Genomic DNA, 26383 nt, shown 5'->3' on the forward strand with positions numbered 1-26383 from the left:
CCTAAAACTACTATGAGTGCACAACAAATGGTTGTTTTAACTGACTTCCTAAAAATATTAAAACCAGAATGTTGTTTGACTTGATTTTAAATGTCTCTACTACATTACAAAGAAAGTACACAGTGCTTTCCACTTCAGTAGATTTAAAAGTGTATCGTCTTCTTTAGAAAACCTGGATTAAAATCACATTCAACTGTTTGAAAACCAATGAGAAACGCACTGAAAGGCTTTGCTTTTGTGTAACACAAAATCAATGTTTATTAGATCCTTATTTGGCATCTTAAATACATGAACTGCATTCATCATAATATTTGCATAAAACTCCACAGTTCTTGATAGTAAAAAAAAAAATCTAATGGACCGTGTCAAAATAAAACATTTAGTAATCCACCAAAAACCAGGCTGAAGCACAAAAACGGAAGTGATATTAACATAAGATTTAAAAAGAAGAAACTGACAAGTGTCCACCAGAGGGAGGCAGTGTCCTAAATGTTACCTCCATTAAAACTAAAATTTTCAATTTGATTTTGGTAAGCAAAAAATAAATAAAGTTTTGCCTTTTGTGTACAAAAATAACCTCCCTACAATGTGGAGTTGAAAGAAACATTGTGGCAGAAGCTCCATACACTCACAAGTTGATCTGGTCATCCTGTATGAATCCAACTAGCAAATTAAAGAATGACTGTGACGTCTAGTATTAAAAATGTTTTAACTCTTAATGCAGCAGGTTACAAAAGTGAGGACATTTGATAAAACAAAAAAAATATATATTTTTCTAGTTTACACATAGTCCCTGGACCTCTTGATGGCACAGCAGAGCATCATGCTGAAGATCATTCCAAAGATCTGCAAAAAGACAAGGAAGTTGATGGGAAAATGATTTGATGTGAACAGAAAACCTGACAAAATGCATTAAGAATAATGCATTTAGGATTAACCTGCCAGAGTTACATTCAGTTTAACTTTGTGTAAATTGTTAAAGAACAGATTAAGTGGATGTGTTCTCAAAAACATTTCAACTGTATCATTAATATTTATAGCATTTATAGCAAGTTTTCTTTTAGGATTTTCAACTTCTTAAGTTGAAGTGTTCTGCAGCTAGTATTCCCAAAATGACAAAATTAATTATCTTGTGTTGACAAACCCTTGAACAAAATACAACCTGGCAAGTTATTTGCAAACCATGAATATCCGAACCACTGCATCAATATGCAAATTCTACCTCATTACAGCAGTAAACCCCTAACCTCATGAAGAAATGACCAATTTTCAATAAACTCTGAAATATCTCCATTTTCCTCCATTACGAGTTGTTTCTTAGCTTTTTAATACATGAATCTTAAGGTTTATATAGTAACAGAAAATAGATCAAAACAATGGAAAGGCTGGGCTACAATTTTGAAATTAGCCTTTTTACTCATAGAAAAGCTAGTTAGCCCAGTTAAAGTTTTTTGGTAGAGCAAAAGCTAAACCAAAAGTGTACTAAATTAAGAGTTTTTAACCAATGGAAAGGGTGAGCCAATTTCTTTTTGAATTAGCCCTTTTACCTATAGACAAGCTAGCAAAAACCTAGCCCAGTTGGGGTGTTTTTCTACTGATGAAGCTAAGCTAAAAGTTAGATGAGTTAGCTTTTTCTGTTTCTGAAAAGCTAAACCAAACAATAACCAGGTTAGCTTTTTTTCCTCAAGGTAAAGATTAGACAAATGTTAGGAAAATGTGCTTTTTACCCATGAAAAAAACTGTTTTATGAGTGGAAAAGCTGTGCTAAAAAAGTCAAAATTGGCACACCATTTTGATTTAGAAGGGTAGGGCAAAGCTGAACCAAGTCTCCGTTGAATTTCTTTAACTCAAAGGTGGCATATGCCATGAAATAGAGCCAGGCTATGCATGCATGTATACAGGTCCTTCTCAAAAAATTAGCATTTTGTGATAAAGTTCATTATTTTCCATAATATAATGATGAAAATTTAACATTCATATATTTTAGATTCATTGCACACTAACTGAAATATTTCAGGTCTTTTATTGTCTTAATACGGATGATTTTGGCATACAGCTCATGAAAACCCAAAATTCCTATCTCACAAAATTAGCATATTTCATCCGACCAATAAAAGAAAAGTGTTTTTAATACAAAAAACGTCAACCTTCAAATAATCATGTATAGTTATGCACTCAATACTTGGTCGGGAATCCTTTTGCAGAAATGACTGCTTCAATGCGGCGTGGCATGGAGACAATCAGCCTGTGGCACTGCTGAGGTCTTATGGAGGCCCAGGATGCTTCGATAGCGGCCTTTAGCTCATCCAGAGTGTTGGGTCTTGAGTCTCTCAACGTTCTCTTCACAATATCCCACAGATTCTCTATGGGGTTCAGGTCAGGAGAGTTGGCAGGCCAATTGAGCACAGTGATACCATGGTCAGTAAACCATTTACCAGTGGTTTTGGCACTGTGAGCAGGTGCCAGGTCGTGCTGAAAAATGAAATCTTCATCTCCATAAAGCTTTTCAGCAGATGGAAGCATGAAGTGCTCCAAAATCTCCTGATAGCTAGCTGCATTGACCCTGCCCTTGATCAAACACAGTGGACCAACACCAGCAGCTGACACGGTACCCCAGACCATCACTGACTGTGGGTACTTGACACTGGACTTCTGGCCTTTTGGCATTTCCTTCTCCCCAGTCTTCCTCCAGACTCTGGCACCTTGATTTCCGAATGACATGCAGAATTTGCTTTCATCCGAAAAAAGTACTTTGGACCACTGAGCAACAGTCCAGTGCTGCTTCTCTGTAGCCCAGGTCAGGCGCTTCTGCCGCTGTTTCTGGTTCAAAAGTGGCTTGACCTGGGGAATGCGGCACCTGTAGCCCATTTCCTGCACACGCCTGTACACGGTGGCTCTGGATGTTTCTACTCCAGACTCAGTCCACTGCTTCCGCAGGTCCCCCAAGGTCTGGAATCGGCCCTTCTCCACAATCTTCCTCAGGGTCCGGTCACCTCTTCTCGTTGTGCAGCGTTTTCTGCCACACTTTTTCCTTCCCACAGACTTCCCACTGAGGTGCCTTGATACAGCACTCTGGGAACAGCCTATTTGTTCAGAAATGTCTTTCTGTGTCTTACCCTCTTGCTTGAGGGTGTCAATAGTGGCCTTCTGGACAGCAGTCAGGTCGGCAGTCTTACCCATGATTGGGGTTTTGAGTGATGAACCAGGCTGGGAGTTTTAAAGGCCTCAGGAATCTTTTACAGGTGTTTAGAGTTAACTCGTTGATTCAGATGATTAGGTTCATAGCTCGTTTAGAGACCCTTTTAATGATATGCTAATTTTGTGAGATAGGAATTTTGGGTTTTCATGAGCTGTATGCCAAAATCATCCGTATTAAGACAATAAAAGACCTGAAATATTTCAGTTAGTGTGCAATGAATCTAAAATATATGAATGTTAAATTTTCATCATGACATTATGGAAAATAATGAACTTTATCACAATATGCTAATATTTTGAGAAGGACCTGTACATTTTACAAACCAGACAAATTGGCAGACTGTGGTAAACCATCACTGCATTGAATAGGTTGGCATTACAAACTCCTACTAAATAAGTTTTGTCTTGAATAAGCTTATTTTTTATTTTACTGCTTATATTTTATTTCTGTCTGATCAGTGTGTATTTTTCTTTGGTTGCACACTCACCACGATGACTCCGATACCAATGCCAACTCCACCGATGATGTGCAGCTTGTTGTTGAATATTTCATCTATTACTTTTGGGCAGCTCTGTATGAAAACAAGATAAAAGTAGAAGTACGCACGTTGTTTCAATGTTAACAAATTTTTATTAAGGCATTTTCCGCCCTCATATTTACAGTTTAGAGAAGCTAGTAAAAGTCATAACCAATATGAAGTAATTTTATTTGTTCCCCAAAGCAGAACCGTATTTTCAACACCTTTAGGATGAAGTTTGCACATTATGCTGTTCTCTATACTTTGAAAACAGCCAGGCTGAATTTAACTTGGGGAAGACCATCAGTGCTTCATGTCAGTGCAACATTACCGTGGAAACAAGGATTTCCAGTCCTTCCTGCTTCGGACAGGTGTCTTTGGCAGCATCGAACACTGTTCCTGTAGGACCACAGCAGTCCAGCTGTGAAACAGAAACTGTTCAGACAATGTCTAAACCGACTGTACTGATAAAAGAGAAAACGGGTGTGGGCTCTCACCCCGAAGTGGATGAGGCGGAGGGTCTCCTTCAATGCTTCCTGTTTGGTGGTCTTGTAGTTGTCAAAGGTCTGCTTATAAAACTCAGTAACCTCCTCTATCACCTGCAGAGACAGGAACAATGATGCAAGACTCCAAATAACTTGCAGGAAATTTCATGTCAGATTTACAGGTGTGCTTTGTTAATTTTAGCCATTTAAGTGAAAACACAAACTCAGATTCATTATGCACAGAGTGATATATTGCTGCTTCTCTGTTGATTTTATTGATTTGACAAGAATTTGAATATTGCATATCATCAATAAAGGACTTTTATCACTGAATTATGTCCAAGGTAGGGCCTACACAATCAGACAGAAGACTGCTGACCTAGCAGTTGTCCAGCAGATAGTCATTGATAATAATAAGAAGTTGAGTGAAAGGAAAAAGTTGAGTTTGGTGGAATTTATCAAGATGGGTACTGCAGCTGGAGTCAGATTTTATTTTCCAGCAGGACCACACTACAAAAAGTACCACTACCTGCTTAAATCATCATGGTATCACCAGTAATCGGTCTGTCCTAAACCCTCAGGTTTATTAGTACGGCACATATTTCAGTAACAAGACAACTCAAAGTGCCTTCTTTATTTTAGTTATACCGTGTCCTTGTTGGAGAGTCCCCAGATCCCTGCAGCCACTTCCGCAGCAAAGATGAGGAGCAGGAAGAGAAAGAACTAGAAGAAGAAACAAAAACAGTCATTTTGTGTTATGTCAAACTTCTCCTCTATACCCCTGCTGGCAGTTTGTGGTTTTGCACCTAGTGGCCAATTTGAATTTTTTGCTTTTTATATGAAGCACAAATTACATCGCCTGATATTCATCTTGTTGACAGCTATCAGCTTATAGACAAAGATACCAAATATCAAAATAAATTACATCTATTTAATGCAAAAAATAGTTTATTTTAATGTCATTATGTCTGCCTGCAGCTCTCAAAGGATAAGTCTCACCAGTCCCAGCATGCACGGCGACTCTTTAATGGCTCCACAGCATCCCAGGAATCCCACAACCATCATTAGAGCTCCTGCAGCAATCAGGAGGTATACGCCTATAATGAAACACAAACACAGACAATGCAGGAGAACGTAGGAGTTTATCTGGAGCTTCACGGTACAGATATCAGGGAAAGGCAAAAACATCGTCTTCAAACATATTTCATTAACCAACTATGCAAAAATTATTTCCAGTAGCACGGAATCAGTTTTAAAACAACCTTTATTCCTGTAACATTTTTAAACCTGCAGTGACAGTAAGAGTTTTATTGATTATAAATTAAAATATAACCCATACTAAAAGGGCCATGTACAGGTCCTTCTCAAAATATTAGCATATTGTGATAAAGTTCATTATTTTCCATAATGTCATGATGAAAATTTAACAATCATATATTTTAGATTCATTGCACACTAATTGAAATATTTCAGGTCTTTTATTGTCTTAATACGGATGATTTTGGCATACAGCTCATGAAAACCCAAAATTCCTATCTCACAAAATTAGCATATCATTAAAAGGGTCTCTAAACGAGCTATGAACCTAATCATCTGAATCAACGAGTTAACTCTAAACACCTGCAAAAGATTCCTGAGGCCTTTAAAACTCCCAGCCTGGTTCATCACTCAAAACCCCACACAACGAGAAGAGGTGACCGGACCCTGAGGAAGATTGTGGAGAAGGGCCGATTCCAGACCTTGGGGGACCCGCAGAAGCAGTGGACTGAGTCTGGAGTAGAAATATCCAGAGCCACCGTGCACAGGCGTGTGCAGGAAATGGGCTACAGGTGCCGCATTCCCCAGGTCAAGCCACTTTTGAACCAGAAACAGCGGCAGAAGCGCCTGACCTGGGCTACAGAGAAGCAGCACTGGACTGTTGCTCAGTGGTCCAAAGTACTTTTTTCGGATGAAAGCGAATTCTGCATGTCATTCGGAAATCAAGGTGCCAGAGTCTGGAGGAAGACTGGGGAGAAGGAAATGCCAAAATGTCAGAAGTCCAGTGTCAAGTACCCACAGTCAGTGATGGTCTGGGGTGCCATGTCAGCTGCTGGTGTTGGTCCACTGTGTTTTATCAAGGGCAGGGTCAATGCAGCTAGCTATCAGGAGATTTTGGAGCACTTCATGCTTCCATCTGCTGAAAAGCTTTATGGAGATGAAGATTTCACTTTTCAGCACAACCTGGCACCTGCTCACAGTGCCAAAACCACTGGTAAATGGTTTACTGACCATGGTATCGCTGTGCTCAATTGGCCTGCCAACTCTCCTGACCTGAACCCCATAGAGAATCTGTGGGATATTGTGAAGAGAACGTTGAGAGACTCAAGACCCAGCACTCTGGATGAGCTAAAGGCCGCTATCAAAGCATCCTGGGCCTCCATAAGACCTCAGCAGTGCCACAGGCTGATTGCCTCCATGCCACGCCGCATTGAAGCAGTCATTTCTGCCAAAGGATTCCCGACCAAGTATTGAGTGCATAACTGTACATGATTATTTGAAGGTTGACGTTATTTGTATTAAAAACACTTTTCTTTTATTGGTTGGATGAAATATGCTAATTTTGTGAGATAGGAAATTTGGGTTTTCATGAGCTGTATGTCAAAATCATCCGTATTAAGACAATAAAAGACCTGAAATATTTCAGTTAGTGTTCAATGAATCTAAAATATATGAATGTTAAATTTTCCTCATGACATTATGGAAAATAATGAACTTTATCACAATATGCTAATATTTTGAGAAGGACCTGTACCTGAACCAGATAAGTAATGAAAACTTGTTTGACATTTTATAGATTAGCTGCTGACTGTTTTCAAACCTTTATTTCTGTTTATTATTTTCCACTTGCAGCTAATGAAAAGCAAGACACATTAGCTTAGAATATTATATCAGATCCATAAAAAAACTATTTAATACAGAATAACCACCAGCACACAAATCCTCCAGTCTAAAGCTGTCAAGATGTTTGTCATTTTATGTCCACCCTCTGTGTTGCTGCTGCCCACTTGACGTCTCAGTCTGACGGGGGCGAAACACAAAGAGTCTGGGTGATGGTCTCTGGGACGGTCCCTCTGTGAATGCAGAAATCTGGGGAACAAAGACTCAACTGTCCAGCTGTGAATAATGACGGCTGTGTGTTTGGAGGGCTCTGCCAGGCTGCAGGAGCCGCCTCACTGTGGACCGACCGTGGTTTCAGCTTCCCCCAGATAAGGTGGCTCCAACTGCAGCGCAGTCAGTCACAGCCAACAAATTCCCAAAAATATTGAGCTCATTTAGGACTTCAAAAAACAAAAGGAGACCAGAGAAATCCACAGGGAAATGAAGGTTTGATGGTCAAACATTAAATATCTGAGTTCCTTTTGTTCTCAGTTTTTAAAAGATCTTTAAAAATCTTCAGTCTAAATGTTGTACAAGGAGGTTTTTAATCACTTTTTACTCAAGTACTCAAACACTTCTAACCTGCTTTTAAACCACTAGACCAGTGAGGAACAGGCTCTCAGATGCTTGAGCACAACAGGTGGATCTCAAGTTAATGGAAACCAACAATTGTTTCTCAGACAATTTGAATATTACAACAACAAAAAATAAATAAAAGATATGTAAGAATTATTTTGTTATGGCCTTATTAGTCACAGCATAGACTGCTGATCTGTCCATCAGAGAGTCATTAAAAGCTGCCTATTCAGAGTACTGTATACAAGAACATTATTGGATAATTTAATGGAAGGAAAGAATGTGACAGAGAAAGGTGTTCAAGCAACAAAATTCATTGCAGCCTCAAGACCAAAAGCCCATAAAGAAAGTTTGGTGGAGATTAACAAGGTGTGGACTGGTTTCAAGAGCCACCACACACAGACGTATCCGGGACATGGGCTACAACTGTCACATTCCTTGTATTAAGTCACTCCTGAACCAGAGACAATATTACACAAGTCTTAAATGGGCTAAAGAGAAAAAGAACTGACATGTTGCTCAGTAATACCAAGTCCTCTTTTCAGATGAAAGTAAATGTTGCATTTTACTTAGAAATCAAGGTCCCAGAGTCTGGAAGAAGAGTAGAGAGGCTCAGAATCCACGTTGCTTGAAGTCCAGTGTTAGGTTTTCACAGTCACTGATGATATGTGGTATCATGCCATCTGCTGGTTCTGGTCCACTGTGTTTTATCTAGTCCAAAGTTAGTGCAGCCATCTACTAGGACATGATTGAGCACTTCATGCTTCATTCTGCAGACAGGCTTTATGGAGATGCTGATTTCATTTTTCAGCAGGACTTGGTACCGGCCCACACTGCTAAGGTACCAAAAGCAGTTTCATTGACTGTGGTGTTACTTTGCTTGGTTGGCCAGCAAACTGGCCTGACTAGAACCTCAGAGGATCTTTGGAGTTCTGTCAAGAACATGAGACACCAGAACCAACAACGCAGACGTACTGATTTCTGCTATCAAAGCGACCGGGGCTTCCTGAACACCTCAGCAGAACCACAGGCTGGTTTCCTCCATGTCACGCCGCATTGATGCAGTAATTCATGCAAAACAAACCCAACCCAATACTGACTGCAGAAACTGTACAGTACATGGAAATACTGTTCAGTAGAACCATGATTCTGCATTAAATATTTGTCTGATGGAATATTCTAATTTTGTGGTTTTGGGGCTTTCAATATCTGCAAACCAGAATCTTCAAAAACAAATGGAATGGAAATACTGTGTAAAATCTAAGTTTTACTTTTTAGGTTTAATTATTGCATTAATCTTTCGATGATATTCTAATTTATTGAGATCCACCTGTATAAACAGTTTTTTCCCCCATCTTAATTTTGTTTTATTATTACAGAAGGATTTCTTTAAATCTTACCAGTGAAGAAGACAGAGGGCGACTCATCTCCTTCAAACAGTCCTTTGGTCCTGGTGTCAAAACGCAGCCATAGTCCCACAGTCAGCACTCCAGTACCTGCAAGCTACAAGAAGACAAGACATTGTTACTGTCACAGCAAGATATCTCAAATGTTACACGTTTAGACTTTTTAAACTTCATATCAACAGTTTCAACGACTACATGACCATTGCATGTCTATTTAATAGCAAGTACATGTGCAGCTCAAAGTAAGGCCAAGCAAAAGTAAGTAAAAGGGATGAGGTGTAAAAAATATATACACACATGTAGTGTTTGCTCGAACAGCTTGAAAGTAATTTTAGATGCTAGAAATTTGCTCTTCTGAGCTTCAGTTCAAGTGTCTTCCAAAGTCTGGACCATGTTGAACTCTGAGTTTTTACTTGGAGAATGTAGTCGAACTTTGTGCATAATGCTGATTACCTAATCCAAACACAGAAACCTTAAGAACAATCCGTTACTGGCTTATCCCCAATACAAACCAGTTTTAAAAACATGAGGCTGGTAAACATGCACTCGAGGAATTCACAGGTAAGAACGTGGAAGGTCTGAGCAGCTGAAAGAAACTGCCCACAGCCTGAGGGCAGCAACAACTAACAAAACTGCATTTTATTAATGCATCCTTATGTGATTCAAAATAATAAAAAAAAGAATTTAAAACCTCAAGTTTTATGTTCATTGCTGGGAAAGACGTATGTGAGGGTGATTAAGAACAAGTTCAAAGGACAGTGAGACAGCGGTGAGGTGTGTAGCGAGAGTGACAAGACCCAGTGGGGATGAGATTAGATCAGGGATTCACTCCTAGACAAAGTTAGAGAGTTGGTGCAAGAGATGGTTTGAACAAAGTATATTTAATATGAAGCTGACAGGCAGGAGGAAAAGAGGAAAACCAAAGAAAGATCAGATGTTGTGAAGGAGGATACAAGATACAGGGTGATCTTCTGTGGTGCCCCTAAATGAAGCAATGGGAAAATTAGAAGGCAGTAGAAAAGAGCACTTTAGTAATGACTACCATTACCAGCTACTTCACTTGGTACACATTGCTAGTACTGAGTTGGACTCGATTTACTTTCAGAGCTACCTTAATTCTGTAAGAAAATCGAGTCAACAAGGTGTGAAGCATTCCTGTGATTTTGGTCCTTTTTGACATAGCCTCACAGCTGCTAAAGATTTGTCGGCTGAACATCCATAACGCAAATCCCCCAGGTCCACCACAGCCATCAGAACATGGGTACACTGTGGTCATGAAGGGATGGACATGGTCAGTGACTAGACTCAAGTAGGCTGTGGTGGATAAATGATAATATCACCACAACCAAAGGCAGTATGGATCCATGCTTTCATACCAAATTCTGACCCGTTCTAATCTGTAATCTGGACTGGTCTTCTGCTGCTGTAGCCTATCTCTATGAAGACTTGATGTGCCATGTGTCCAGAGACGGTGTTTTTCATACCTTGGTTGTAATGAGTGGTTATATGATTAATCTATCCTTAGTAAATGGATCAGAACCACAAGCTTTTAAGGTAGCTGTAATTAAACCTTTTCTTAAGAAACCTTCACTTGACCGAGATGACTTGAAAAATTACAGACCTATATCCAATCTTCCATTCTTATCTAAAATTCTTGAGAAAATAGTTGCTAATCAAATGTGTGAACATTTACACAGCAATGACCTGTTTGAAGAGTTTCAGTCAGGTTTCAGAGCTCATCGTAGCACTGAAACAGCTCTGCTGAAAGTCACTAATGATATTCTTATGGCCTCAGATAATGGACTTGTGTCTGACTTAGATCTCAGTGTTGCATTTTGAATTGCGCCACTCTAGGTGGCAGCAGGTTGGAGTAGCTCTGTTACTTTTGATTCTGATTTATTCTTTTTTGGGAACTATTTCTCTTGTGGTGGATACAGTCTTTTTTTTTTTTTTTTCTTGGACAACTGTCCTCTCCGGTGTCAGATGCTGTGCAGCTTGGAGGATTTTTCTTAATACTTTCTATTTTTGGACATTTGTTATGATGCATTGCCATGGCAACGGGGTTGTTTCTTACAACCGGGAGCAGCTGATTAATATCTCAAAAGCTCAAATAATACTTCAGCTACAACCCCAAATCCCTGATGAGTTGAAAAGGAGACGCCGTGGATGCAGAGCAGGAGCTAAGAGAAGAGAGAGAAGGAGGAAGTTCAAACAATGTCTTCCATCGATTATGATGGGCAATGTGAGATCGTTGGGAAATAAGTTGGATGAACTCCAATCCCTACAAAGGACCCAGCCAGAGTACCGGGCGTGCAGTATTATGTGTTTTACTGAGACATGGCTGCAGGATCATATCCCCGACTCCAGCGTCTCTCTGCCGGGCTTTTTAACCATACGAGCAGACAGAGATTTAAAGAGGAGTGGCAAATGTAAAGGAGGTGGACTGGCAGTACTTGTGAACAACAGATGGTGTAATCCAGGACATGTAACTGTGAAGTGTCATCTCTGCAGTCCAGATATTGAACTGTTGGCAGTAAGTTTTCGTCCATATTATTTACCCAGAGAGTTCACCAGTGTTATTTTGGCAACAGTTTATGTTCCACCTTCCGCTTTTGCCAACACTGCATGTGATGCCATCAGCTCAGTTGTTGCTAAGCTACAGACACAAAACCCCAATGCTTTTGTGGCAATTTCTGGTGATTTTAACCATACTTCACTGTCTGCTACACTTCCAACATTTCAACAGTTTGTCAGCTGCTCTACCAGAGAAAACAAAACATTAGATTTGTTTTATGCAAATGTCAAGGACTCATACATCTCTACAGCAAGACCTCCTCTAGGCAAATCAGATCACAATCTTGTTTTTCTCTGCTCAAAATATAAGCTCCTTGTTCAGAGGCAACCTGTAATAAAGAGGACTGTGAGAAAATTGTCACAGGAAGCTGAAGAAGCTCTGCAAGGTTGCTTTGAGGCTACAGACTGGGACGCACTGTGCCACCCCCATGGAGAGGACATCAATGCCATGACTGAGTGTGTAACCGACTATATAAACTTCTGTGTGGATAACAACATCCCCACCAGAACCGTGAGATGTTTCCCCAATAACAAACCTTGGATCACCAGTGACCTGAAGGACCTGCTTAACAAGAAAAAAAGAGCCTTCAGAGAGGGAGACACAGAACTATTGAGGATTATACAGAAGCATCTTAATGTCAAGATAAGAGACAGCAAGGAGGTGTACAAAAAGAAGCTGGAGAGCAAGCTCCAGCAAAACAATATCAGAGATGTGTGGACAGGGATGAAGAAGATCACAGGCTTCAAGCAGAAGGACGATCAGACCGATGGAGGTCTGGACAGAGCCAATGAACTGAACACATTCTTCAATAGGTTCAGTTCAAAAACAAGCTCAGCATCCTCCTCTCCTGCTCACAGCCTAACAGACATCTCACCCTCCTTTGACCCACAGGACCCACAGCTGTCCAGTAACACCTCACATTTTTTATCTTCAACCTCAGCCCTAGACCCTTCTGCTTCTACATGTTTGCCATTAACCATATCAGAAGATGCTGATACTTCCTTTGCTTCCCCCTTCCACCTGTGTGTCTCAAGAAGTCAAGTGAAGAGACAACTGGAGAGACTGAATCGGAATAAGGCTGCAGGTCCAGATCATGTCAGCCCTAGAGTCCTGAAGGGCTGTGCAGAGCAGCTCTGTGGGATTCTGCAGCACCTCTTCAACCTTAGCCTGGCCCAGAAGAAGGTTCCGGTGTTGTGGAAGACCTCCTGTCTTGTTCTGGTACCAAAGAAAACTCACCCATCAGTCCTCAATGACTATAGACCTGTTGCCCTGACATCCCACATCATGAAGGTCCTAGAGAGACTCCTGTTGGCCCACCTGAGTAAGCAAACAATAAACCATCAGGACCCCCTTCAGTTTGCTTATCGCTGTGGAGTTGGATTTGAAGATGCCATCATACACCTGCTTCAACAAACCCACTGTCATCTGGACAAAGCCAGCAGCACTGTGAGGATCATGTTCTTTGATTTCTCCAGAACATTTAATACAATCCAACCTGATTTGCTTTGTCAGAAACTCCAGAAGACTCAGGTGGAGGCCTCAACAATCTCCTGGATCAAAGACTACCTGACAAACAGACCACAGTTTGTGAGACTGAAGGGTTGTGAGTCTAACCAGTTAGTCAGCAGCACAGGAGCACCACAGGGGACGGTACTCTCACCATTCCTTTTCACTCTGTACACCTCAGACTTCCAGTACAAGACAGACTCCTGTCATCTGCAGAAATACTCGGATGATTCTGCAGTCGTGGGGTGGATCAGAGATGGACAAGAAGCTGAGTACAGGAAGGTGGTGGACCGCTTTGTGGCATGGTGTGGAAACAATCATCTCATTTTGAACGTGACTAAAACAAAGGAGATGATTGTAGATTTTAAGAGAAACAGGAATAAGTCAAAAACTATTTCTATCATGGGAGAAGAAGTGGAGGTGGTGGAGGAGTATAAATACCTCGGTGTTCACCTGGACAACAGACTACAGTGGAGATGCAACTGTGAAGCCATCTACAAGAAAGCACAGAGCAGACTGTACTTCTTGAGGAAGCTTAGGTTCTTTGGTGTTTGCAGCAAGATGCTGCATATCTTCTATAAGTCTGTTGTGGAAAGTCTGATCTCTTCTGCCATCATCTGCTGGGGAAGCAGCATCAGAACCAGGGACTTAAAAAAGCTCAACAAGCTGATAAAGAAGGCTGGTTCTGTTCTGGGGACTCCTCTGGAACCTCTGGAGATCATTGTGGAAAGACGGATTCTTCATAAAATGAAGAACATTATGGAGAATCCTCTTCATGAGACTGTCCTACAACAACAGAGTGTCTTCAGTCAGAGACTTCTTCAGATCTGCTGTAAGACGGAGCGCTACAGGAGATTCTTCCTGCCCACAGCCATCAGCATCTACAACGGCTCTTTGAAGAAACCTACATAATATGAGCTACAACATTTAATTTCCCTTTGGGATTAAAAGTATTTTTGAATTGAATTTGATACAGTCGACCATAATATTCTCTTAAAAAGGCTGGAATATGCTGTAGGGATCAGGGGAACATCGCTAGGCTGGTTTAAATCTCATTTGTCTGACGGATTCCAGTTTGTTCATGTAAATGATAAATCATCTTTAAACTCCAGGGTTAATTGTGGAGTACCACAGGGTTCAGTATCAGTACTTGGACCAATTCTCTTTACTATATATATGCTTCCAATAGGTCAAATTATCAAGCAGGGATACATTTTCACTGTTACGCTGATGACACTCAGCTTTACTTATCCATAAATCCTGATGAGCCCAACCAGTTAGATAGACTACAAGCATGTCTTGAAGATATAAAAACTTGGATGACTTTAAATTTTTTGCTTCTAAATTCAGACAAGACAGAAGTTGTCGTCTTTCGACCGGAGTCTTTAAAAAAAGAAACTGCTTAGTTAATCACTTAACCTGGATGGCATTAAATTGACCTCCGGTAATAAAGTAAAAAAAACCTTGGTGTTATTTTTGACCAGGACATGTAATTTAAATCCCATATTAAACAGGTTTCTAGGATTTCCTTCTTTCACCTCCAGAATATTGCCAAAATTAGAAATATCCTGTCCAGGAGTGACGCTGAAAAACTAGTCCATGCATTTGTTACGTCAAGGCTGGACTATTGTCCTGATTCAAAATGCTGCAGCAAGAGTTCTGATGAAAATTAAAAAGAGAGATCATATTTCTCCTATTTTAGCTTCCCTTCATTGGCTCCCTGTTAAATCTAGAATAGAATTTAAAATTCTCCTCCTCACATATAAAGCCCTTAATGATCTAGCTCCATCATACATCAGAGATCTGATTGGTCCATATGTTCCTAACAGAGCACTTTGTTCTCAGACTGCAGGTTTACTGGTGGTTCCTAGAGTCTCTAGAAGTAGAATGGGAGGCAGATCCTTTAGTTATCAGGCTCCTCTCCTGTGGAACCAGCTCCCAGTTTTAGTCCGTGAGGCAGACACCCTGTCTACTTTTAAGGCTAGGCTTAAAACTTTCCTTTTTGATAAAGCTTATAGTTAGAGTGGCTTAGTTTATCCTGAACCATCTGTGTAGTTATTCTGCTATAGGCTTAGGCTGCTGAAGGACATAATGACCACTTTCACCCTCTTCGCTACATTCTCACACTACTCTCCAATTTTGCATTATTTGCTGTTATTTCAGCTTTTAACTTTGTGTTCTCTCTTTTCTCTTCCTAGAAGCTACACCTGGCCTGACTCTGTGTCTGCCTGTGACACCTTTCTGGAGAGGGGCATTGTCCAAGCTTCTGCTGGCAACAACTTAATGCTCTCCTTCTACAGATGATCCACATGGCCCTGTCTTTTAGTGTTTAACCCTTTCTCTCTCCTAGACATGGCTACTGACTGAGCTTCTACTGTAACTAACTATGTTCTCTCTTTCAGACTCTAACCTTGAAAACTGGATCAGAGTTTATCTGTTCTTTCTTTCTAGGTGAAACGACTAAAGGAGCTACAACCATTAACATTTACTTTTCCTTCCCATAGAAAGTACTCCTGGATCAGTGCTTCTTTGTTCTCTTTGTGTCTCTGCTCTGTTCTCTCAAACCTCCAGTCGGTCGTGGCAGATGGCCGCTCACACAGCCTGGTTCTGCTGGAGGTTTCTTCCTGTTAAAAGGGAGTTTTTCCTCTCCACTGTCGCTACATGCATGCTCAGTATGAGGGATTGCTGCAAAGTCAACGCCAGTGACTGTCCACTGTCTCTACATGCTCATCCAGGAGGAGTGAATGCTGCAAGTCACTGACTGGATGCAATCTGCTGGGTTTCCTTAGATAGAAAAACTTTTTATCCAATTTGAATAAATAACTGAATCTGACTGAACTGTTCAATGGTTAGGATTAATTGGAATGTATGAACCTGACTGTTGTGAAGTTCCTTGAGACGACATGTGTTGTGAATTGGTTCTATATAAATAAACTGAATTGAATTTTAGCTACTGTTGCCTTTCTATAATCTCAAACCACGCTGCTCATTCTGTTCACACAACTGCTGCTTCTTGGACATTTCCTCTTTTCCGACCATTCTCAGTAAACCAGTGAGATGGTTGTGTGTAAAAATCCTGGCGCAGCCCGTGTGGCACCAACAACCATGGCAATTAGTATTATCAAGCAATTAAACAAATTTACCGAAACATTTAGTCAAAGAGGCTAAACTTATGGAAACGTTTCTCCTGTCTGGATGAGTAATTCTCCCACTTAGATTTAAATAATGTGATTTTCCAGTAACCAACTGTTTCACAACCCTGGTTAGACACAAAAACAGTAATTTGTGTTTTCTGCACACCAACAAACCTCCAATTGACTCACCATCTCCTCAGAAACCACAAGATGGTTTACATCATCTCCGTTGCCACCCAAATAACCTCTGCAACATTTTGACGTCTGCATTGTTGAAAAGGGAGTTCGACTTTGAGTAATGCGGCTCAACATGACGTGAGGAGTCATGCAGCTGCAGATGAATAACCCTGAATGGAATGAATGCAGTGGTGGAGTTGAAGCTGGAAACAGGTTGTGTCATTGTTTATAAAAGGTTACGGTATCTTAAACTAATATTATCAAGATGAATAGCTCCAATTTTTCAATTACCTATAGGTCAAACATGTAAAAAATGGAAAGTTACTAGAGGAAAAAATAACGATAAACATATATTTTGAAACCATAACATGAAATGCAGAGGAATGAAGGGATCTAAGCTGGTGAAAATGTTAATTCCTGATACTTCCTAAATCACGTGAAAAAACCAAAAAATCCACGGTGGGATCATTTATTGTAAATGAGACAGCACATAAATTACTGTCAACTATGACATTATCAGTTGTGTTCATCCATGTTCCTCCTCTTCTGCTCATGTCATCAGCTGACTGTTGTAATTTTGTTAAACAAATGCAGTTTTAACTGTTCCCCTCTGTGCTAATAAAAAAAAACAACAACAAAAAAACACCTCACTTTTACAGCCACTAGCAGCAGTGCCTGGAACTCCAATACCATATTCATTTCAGAACAAATTTAAATTAAAGCGTTCTTTGATTGGATTAGCAGCCTAGCTAGTATTATTCCCTTCAAAAATAATGGTCTGATTTCAATAAACCAAAAATGTATTTTTACATATAAAAACAGAACTTGACTTCTGGGTCAGTTTATGAAAAATACTTATCAAAATGCTAACCCACTGAGTTTTAGATTAGTAGGACTGATTTTTCTTCAGGTTATTTTTGAAAACTGGCTTGATGCATGTCCATTCCCATTTTATTAGCTGCAAAAACTGTACTGCTTTTTGTCAATAATGTAATGTGAATGCTACTGCTACCTGGGTTGCTTAGCACTAATGTTACACCAACTTTGTGAACGTATGAATCAACAAATACATAGCTGAAGTTCTGAGCCAACAAAGAAAGTTCAGATGGGTTTTGTTTAGATTAACAACAAGTGTAAGATCATACAACAAGCCCGTTGTGAGTGAGTCTGAGCAAAAAGAGTAACTCGTACTGTAGGCCACAGTTTCTGATAAAGCAGTTTGGACTAGAAAATAACCAATCATACATTAAATCCTCCATTCAGAGGTAAAAATCCTATTCATCATATCAAGGTAGCACAGATCAAATGTAGCCTTTGTCAAAAAGAGGAAAAAAACTGCTAAATGAGCACATCTTCGATGCATTATGAATCAGCCATGAGTAAATATTTCATGGTTTGACACCAAGAGTCATGAGAATAGCAAGACAATCCCAGTTGCCCAACATATTGCTTCAAAGGAAGATTACCCAATACTATTCCTAACAGTCAACAAGGCATTATGGCATCAGAGATTTAACAGTGAGGCAGTCAGTCATCTTTAAAAAGGCCCCAAACATGTTGTTTAACTTGGGATTACTTGCAATCTTTGTGACGGATGCTTTTAATTATCAGTTTTGTTCTCTTAAATATTTCTTCCTACACCAAACAAGTTGAAAAGACAATAAGACAAGTGCAAAAACTAAACGGACATAAAGAAAACCTTATTTGAACAGGAAGGTTTTGTTTTGACATGTAGTTGATCAAATTTCCACCTCTCCTGCCAAAACAGGTTAGTCATCCAAGAAGCTCAAAAGGAAGGTTGGACATTGGGCATTTATTCCTCAACATCTGGATTAATGTTGCAACGGCAAATGATCCCAGAACCTCATAAAAAGTATGAACTTATTTTTACAGCAGTCCACCAACTACCCTTAACCGACAGAAATTTCTGCTTCCTGAGCGGAAATCAGTTCTGTGGTCCAACTAGTCAAGCAGTAGGTATTTTCCTCTAATCATCCGCTCTACACATTTCCCATGAAAAACAGAAACAGGAAGTCTGACATTCTAAATGCAGACAGCAGATTGGTGTTCATGTTTGATAAAAAGCCCCCAGCGGAAACATTGTGGAGGACACAATTAGATGTTTAACTAAAAAGCTTTTACCCTGAAGGTACTTGTTAGCGCTTATTAACCACAAAGGCCCTCAGCAGCAACATTAAAGAGCAGAAACAACGAAACATGATAAATTATTAAGACCTTATATCTAAAAAAAAATATGCAGCTTGTTACGAGGAATAGGGTGACCAGTTTCTGTTTAAGAAGAACCATTTCAGACGTGCGGATTGTGGGAAACGTCTGCAACAGTTTAACTAACAGGACCGATCTAAAGACTCTGAATAAACAAACCAATTTAATCTGCTTGTTTTTCTGCTTCTTTAACTACAGTTGCGTCGGAGCTGAGCGTGACGTCACAGCTACAGATACCGAGAACTGCTGAACGCTTGGATTAAGATCCGAGCTGCTGTAGGTTGTGTTCTGGATTTATACTGTAATTAAAGCAGGAAGTCAGCAAATCTTTTTTTATCTGCATCCAGTCAGTATAAACATGAGATTAAATTAGCTGACAAATCTGCCCTCAAACCATATTTTACATACATAGAGCAGAGTCCTGATGTTCAGGACTCTACTCTTAGATTTAAGACAAACCTAAACTTACTGCCATTTGTAAGATTCGTCCTCATTCTGCCAGTCAGGCAGAGACAATCCAAAGTGTTTTGTTAATCAATGTCCACAGAGGACAAATAAAACATCAAAACTAAAAAGCAGAGTCATCTTAAAAGTACCACTTCAATGTTCTGCAACAACAGGTCCAGCTTGTCCACACATTTGTGAATTCATTTCCAGCTGAAATCCATCTGATTAGCCAGTTGCTACAAAAGAAGGTAAAATGTGCATGAAATTAGCACCTTCTTGCGTTGGCAATAGTTGCCTTCAAAGAAACATCAGTAGCCAGGTGCTACAAACTGCTGCTGGGAATACTGCAGCTAGAGCAACAGCTTTCGACAACGTCAAGAACATGAGGCTATGAGGTTCAGTTTCAGAGAATGTTTCAGATCATCCAAGGAGGTCCTGAGGCATGTCGCCACCAGTGCAGAGCTTGCTCAGCAGTGGCAGAAGATGGGTGTGGGACAAGGCAACCAAAAAAGAAGCCATATCCTTCCACAAAAATCCCCGTCAAGAATAGAATGATTTCTGTAGGAAGCACAAGACTGTCAAAAAGTAGCCATCAGACTCCAAGCTCTTAGAGGACAAAAAAGTGGTCACAATTAAGGGGAAAACATACGTGACTGAGGTAGTTCTGCCTCCCTGTCCGATGCCGCCAAAGGCAGAAAGTGTGGGAAATGTAGGAATTTCTCACCAGAAATATAGGACATTGGTACGCTTAACTATGAAGCCTCACAGGAAGCCCAACTATGTTTTGCGCTTCAGTCATCATGACAAAGAATTAGAGAGGTTAAGAAGAAGAATCAAACGTTTCATTGTTCCTCAGTGACCCACAATAGTAATAACTTTCTAGCCTCATGTTTGCACCTCACTGTAAAACATCAGGGTTTTTAACTACAAAAATATCTGTTGAAAGTACTAAATTTGATCCTTTAAAACACTCATTCTAAGTCAGAAATGGATTTATTTGCAAATTATCAATTAAACGGAGATAAAAAATAAAACATTTGCTGAGCCATTTCTAACAGTCGGGACACTCCGTTATTTTTTTTTTTACCTGAGAAATACGATCCTGAACTTTTGTTTATTATTTTGGATATTTTTACATCATGGCACCCAAACAGCTCCATTGGTCACATGGTCTGAAGGAGGCCTGACTGGTTTGACCTGCAAACCTGACCTGGTTTACCAATGCTATGCATCCGCAAATAAAACCAGGACAAGTTAAGATTTTAAAAGGGCAAGAACAAAATGGCCTCAGTCATGGACTGACAGTGACTAAAAAGACTGCAAGCAGTATTTAACACCAACAAGCCCTGTTTACACTGAACACAGACTGCAAGATCAATTAAATGTGTGAAGATGACTGAAACTTATAAACAAAATTTGGAAATAAGCAAAGATATCTTGCTGTTGGTTGAAACGGAGTAAAAACTGCCTGAAAGGCAGGTGCTGATTAACATCGCAGGTTCAGAGCAAACATAGTCTAAGCAGGCAGGTTAACTTGTCTTGATAAATTATTACCTTTTCACAAGGAAACAGGGCTGCTAATAACAGGTGGATTTAGTCTCATGAACACATTAAAAAGCAGGAATTAGGTTCATAATGCAGCTGAAAAACAAATCCCTGGGACAACTTTCAGTCATCTGAGTTCACGTCCAGATTGGATCAAATGAAACAGCTTCAGGTTTCTACATACCCAGAAGAGGAAGTTGAAGATGAACATGGCGTATTTGATGCACTGCATTCCTTTCATGGCTCTCAGATCTGGATTTAAACTTTCTTTGGGGAGAAAATACGAGCTTCCTACTCCGACTGGGTGAGAGAAGAAAAAGGAAAACGTGCTTTCTGCGAGAAGAACCACACCCTTGCGTGGCTCACCTGGCTGCTGGTAGGAAGCGATGCGGGAGGAGGAAGGGGGTGGGTCCAACCGGGTGGGGTGGGTGGAGAGAAACCGAGCTGGTTTAGAGCCCAAACTGCAGGTGAAAACAATTAGCAGGGTCCAAGGACCAGAACCGCGCCCGAACACTTTTATTACAACTATCTTGATTTAAAACATGTAGCCTGACCGTACATGTATGAATAGACAGTGGTTCCAAAAGAACTGTTCCTCCATTAATACATGAGCAAAATAATGATAAACTAACCAAAATCTATATATTTTGTAACCAAAAATAATTTCTTTTATTTGTGTTTAGTATCAACAAAATATACAAATGTTTTTCAATTCTGATTATCTGAGTATATGATTAACAACAACAACAACAAATATACATTTTTGTCAGAAATACATCAATGTGTGTATTTTTTTTAAATATATCAATTAGAAGCATTTATAGTTTCAGTGTCCACTCATCATGTTCATGAATTTTAGATTGTTTTGGACTTTTAATGATTCATTTGAATTATTAAAAGATTCACGGTGGAATATTTTATGCAACATACACCTGCAATGATTTTTAGTTTGAACATTTTATAAACATGTTTCAACCATCTGGCTGTTGAGTAATTTAAAGGTTTACCTCTTTCATTATTCTAATTACTGTGCTATAGTGAAACAGTCCCGCAGCCTGATGCTGCCACCACCATGCATCTTGACTCCTCCAAACATTCTTCTTGTCACAGTGGCCTAACAGCTCAGTCTTTGTTTTGTCTGACCATGAAACTTACACCTTGGACATGTCACCAGTCTACCACAGAGCAACACAAACCCACAGGCATACTCATTCCTAAGGACCATTTAGAGAGACCAGTTGACCTAACAGTCATGTTTTTGGACTGAGGGAGGAAGCTGGAATACCCTGAGGGAACCAATGAATGCACAAGGAGAACATAGAAACTCCCTGTAGAAAGAAACCTGGCTGGGATTCTGACCTTGGACCTTCTTGCTACCGACTGGAAACTGTTCCAGTACTTTCCAGTTCATGGCAAGCTCAGGGCTTGATGGCTCCTGAATTGTTCCTGAACATACAAACCAGCTTGGATCTTCTTCCAGACCTTGACAAAGAACTCAATAACATGCAGGTGTTTGAACTTACTTCATCCATCCATTGAGTGTTGCCATACAACATTACAATCAGGAACGTGAGTCCTGAACACGATGAGTCAATAAAAACATCTGTTTGGTACTGATAAATTAACCAAAATTCCAATTTTTTAGATGTTAAAGAGAATAAACAAATACATTTCATGCTGATTATTGTTTCATTTTCAGACCTGACTGGAGATAATCTGAGTTTTCTTCCTTAAAAAGAGGCAACAAAGCATTAATTGTTGTGTCCAATTATGTTTTTAGGGGATTTTTACAAAGCGAAGCTGCAAACACTCAGCAAATAATTAAAAATGAGCTGTTAATAAAGATAATAAATTGTGGATGTTTATTTCAGTTGAACCAGTACTGGGCTGATTAACCACAGCAAACTTTTTCTCAGAGAAATAAAGACTAAAACCAAGACATTGAAAGATATTTTTGTTTTTATTTCTTATTTCCTATTGTCTGCCAGTATCTGTACCAACAGTAACAAAGGCAGACCAACTCATGGTGTAAAAACAACATTCTTCTTCTTCTGAAAGGGACTGAGGCTACACAGGTGTATTCACAGCCCTCTGGGACTGCTGCTGGCTGAGGTAACTGGAGCTGCTCCATTTTTCCAGCAGGCCCAGTTAAACCAAACAACGGTAGCTTTGTTTTCCAGCTGCTGCAGCCTGTTGTTCATTCCTCTGTCAGTGCATAACTATGTTGTCATCCAGATTGACAATTAACTGGTTATTTATTGGATGGATCTCAAATCTGATTAAGCTGTAAACTAAAAAACATAAACTAATTGAGGGTTTTCTGTGTTTATTTTTTGTTTTCAGTCCCTAATGTAGAAAAATTTGAATCGACGTGGGCTCAACACGTGAAGGAGTCTGATATCTTGCAGTGCAGAGAAGCTTCATGTGAGTTTCTACCTTATTCTCAGATCTAAACTGGATTTATGTTGCAGTTTAAAGGTGAAACGACTGATTGCGCAACCTGGCTCACATATAAACACAGGATGACCTCACCACTGCCCCCCTGTGGAAACTATAAGGCTTGAAACTCAAATGTACTATAACCTTTTACAAGTGAACTTAATGTGATCTTTTCTAAGCTTTTAACTGCACATGTCCAACTGTTCAAGGTTTCAGTACTTTTTGCACAACTTGCTGTTCTCTAATAAGGAGCTTAACGGCAAAATTCACAACAGATGTTTAATCCATGAATTGTCCAATACATTTCCTGGTTCAATCAGAATTGGTATTTAAACAGTCCTCCTCCTCATGCTGTTCACATTCTGACATCATGGCAACACCTAGCATTTGATGAACAGTACCTCGCCACTGTGCGGCTTTAAACATCTCAGACGGAAATGGCCACTGAGCTTAGAGTGTCACAGAGTGTCATCAGCAGAGACCGGAAGGGTCACAGAAAGGCATCAAAGTGGACATCCTTTGGCCACATCCCACTAATGACCACGTCATTGTGAACAGTGCCCTGGGTAACCGAATAATGAAGGCCTCTCCTTTCTGGCACATTTAAGGGAGGTGAGAAGCACCCAAGTGTCACGTCAGACCATTCAAAACCGTTTACGTCAGTGTGATCTGTGTGCTAGATGACCTCCAAGGGTACCTGACCACACCACCAGGTACAGGCATCATTGTCTTGCATTGCGCCGGGAGCATTTACGCTGGGACCAGTGGCCTCCATGCTGCTCTCTGATGAAAATCAATTCACGCTGAGTAGAAATGATGAACGCCAACAACTTTAAAGACATCAAGGAGAGCGCTATGTCACTAGACAACAGCCTTTGGTGGTGGTGGTGTTACAGTGTGGGCAGGTGTGTCTAGTCAATAAAAACTGCCATAAACATTGTGAATGGTACAAGCCCATACTAACTGAGTAGCATCATTCATCAATTCATTGCATGAACATCTTCATAAATGACTCCTGCTCATCGAGGTCGCATCATTAGGGAACGGCTGCTGCAGACTGGGGTACCTTGAATGAAGTGGCCTGCACTTTTTCCAGACCTGAATCCAGTAGAAAACCTCTGGGAACAGCTGAGTTATCATCCAGAGGCTCGTAACTCCGTACCCCAGAACCTCAATGACCTGAGGGGTGTCCTTCAAGAATAGTGGGATGCCCTGCCTCGGCAGACAGTAAGTCGACTTGTTTACACCGTGAGACATCATTGTCAAACTGGAACTGATGCTCAAAGGCCCATGATGCTATTGAGACGTGGTAATATACCCACCTCTGTTGTTGGCTTATGTTTCAGTAAATTGTTTGAGAGGAGGAAATTGCTACTGAATGCTTCTACTTACATGCTCTGCTTTCATAAGATAATATCGCTGTAGCGTGAACTTTAAACGTTTTCAGTCAATTTCAACTGAAAGCCAAATATTCCAAACTTTTTGTAAGTAGTGTATATTCTAAATGAGGCTCAGGTTGAGACATGTATTCTATTGGGATTTTAGGGGATGAACCAACACATAGTAGGACATCATTGTGAGAAGGAAGATTACATTTTTTTCTCATACAAAAAAAGAGAAACATATAATAAAGCTTTAACGGATGTGGTGTCAATTTGTATTTAGCATCTCCACTCCCTTCAGATGTCACCTTTCAGTAAATAGACTCAAGCTATGTGTAATTTATTCCCAGCTTAAATTCATCTGTTCAGGTGGTGGAGGTGTCAGCATCAGGCTGTGGGGATTCGTTCTATCAGGAGGCACAGGGAAGCTGGTCAGAGTTGATGGGAAGATGGATGGAGTTAAAATCCATGTCAATCCTGGAAGAAAACCTGTTAGAGGCTGCAGAAGACTTGAGACTGGGGTGGAGGTTCACCTTCCAGCAGGACAACCACCCTAAACCAACAGCCAGGGGTTTAGATCAAAGCACATTCATGGGTTAGAATGGCCTAGTCAAAGTCCAGACCTTGGGCAAAGTGAGAAGACTGATGTTCACAGAACTAAAGGGCTGTCAAGTGTTGGACCCTTTAAATTTTCTTCAGCTTTTAACTTCCAATTTCACATTTAAATGTTTCTGACCATGAAACACATTTTTATTTATCAATTTATCAGCCAAAGATAAGCATTTTAAAATGATTATTCAATTAAACAATTTTAAAAACTGGATAAACTGATAAATTGACTGCGAATAACCAGATTTTTTTAATAAGATGAGTTCAATTTCACAAGCCACACCCTGACCTGACAACTGCCGGACCTGTAGAATCAAGAAATTATCTAAATAGAACCTGTCTGACAACAGGAAGTAGGCTAAAAGATCTAAAAAAGCATCACATCATATTTAAAGACCAAAATAATTTTATGAACAGATGAAAAACAAAGTCATTGAAATCTATTAATCTGGGAAGGGTTACAAAGCCTTTTCTACGGCTTTCTTGGTCCATCACACTAAATCCAATACAAGACACGTGATTCATGTGATGCAAAAGAAAATAAAGTTATTTTTAGACCAATCAAGTGCTGTTTGCCAATTTCTCTTACATCAACTTCGAGAATAAAATGTCACATATATCCCACACACTAAAAGAAATAATCAGTGTTATTCACTTCATCTTTCAGTGGTCATAATGTTATGCCGGATCGGTGTATATAGGTCATTACTAATAAAGGCTTTTTCCTGGTGGTCCACCTACTAAACCGGCTATGTTGTATATCACTGCATTTAATTTTAATTAGGTCAAAATCAACTAATCCTCATTGTCATCCTAATTAAATCACTTTAAAATTTAATAAAAGTTTCCACTCATAAATCCGCACAGTTACCAGTTGTAATGTAAAAAAATATGCGATGAAACTAAAGTTAATGCTGCCTTAATGTTAGTTAATCGTTTTTCTAACTATAAAATCAGCTCAGTCGTTTAAAACAGACATAAATTCAGATTTCCTCACCCAGAAGACAAAGTTGAAGATAAAAAGCGCGTATTTGACGCACAACTCCCAGCTGGACAGAGCGGTCATCTCTGCGGGGTCCTTTAACCTGTCAGCGGGGTAAAACGGCGAGAAATCCAGCTGCGTAACCTGCCTCCTGGTTCTTGTTCAGTTCGGCTCCTTTCGGAAAGTTCCGTCAGGACTCGGCGGGTCCACAGGTTAAAGCTGAGGGAGAGCACATGACCGAGTGCTCAGCTGAGCTCGAACT

At 40.0% G+C, this 26383-nt stretch overlaps 1 protein-coding gene across 2 annotated transcripts; it reads right to left on the minus strand.

The window, feature by feature from the left end:
* Positions 1 to 233: 233 nt before the first annotated feature.
* LOC124882788 (CD9 antigen-like) lies at positions 234 to 26372 on the minus strand. 2 transcript variants are annotated; one of them, XM_047389346.1, is made up of 8 exons: positions 26137 to 26372; positions 9094 to 9196; positions 5201 to 5298; positions 4850 to 4924; positions 4214 to 4315; positions 4048 to 4137; positions 3687 to 3770; positions 234 to 846 (listed from the first exon to the last, which is right to left on the minus strand). In XM_047389346.1, the coding sequence occupies exons 1-8, from the start codon at positions 26203 to 26205 to the stop codon at positions 781 to 783; spliced, it is 687 nt and encodes a 228-aa protein (XP_047245302.1). In that variant the 5' UTR covers positions 26206 to 26372; the 3' UTR covers positions 234 to 780. The 2 variants fall into 2 exon arrangements, with proteins under 2 accessions (XP_047245302.1, XP_047245303.1); XM_047389347.1 differs by lacking the exon at positions 26137 to 26372 and adding an exon at positions 20894 to 21125.
* Between the last annotated feature and the right edge of the window lie 11 nt (positions 26373 to 26383).

This window comes from Girardinichthys multiradiatus, chromosome 17 (genome assembly GCF_021462225.1).
Source record: "Girardinichthys multiradiatus isolate DD_20200921_A chromosome 17, DD_fGirMul_XY1, whole genome shotgun sequence".
NCBI classification, from domain to species: Eukaryota; Metazoa; Chordata; class Actinopteri; order Cyprinodontiformes; family Goodeidae; genus Girardinichthys; species Girardinichthys multiradiatus.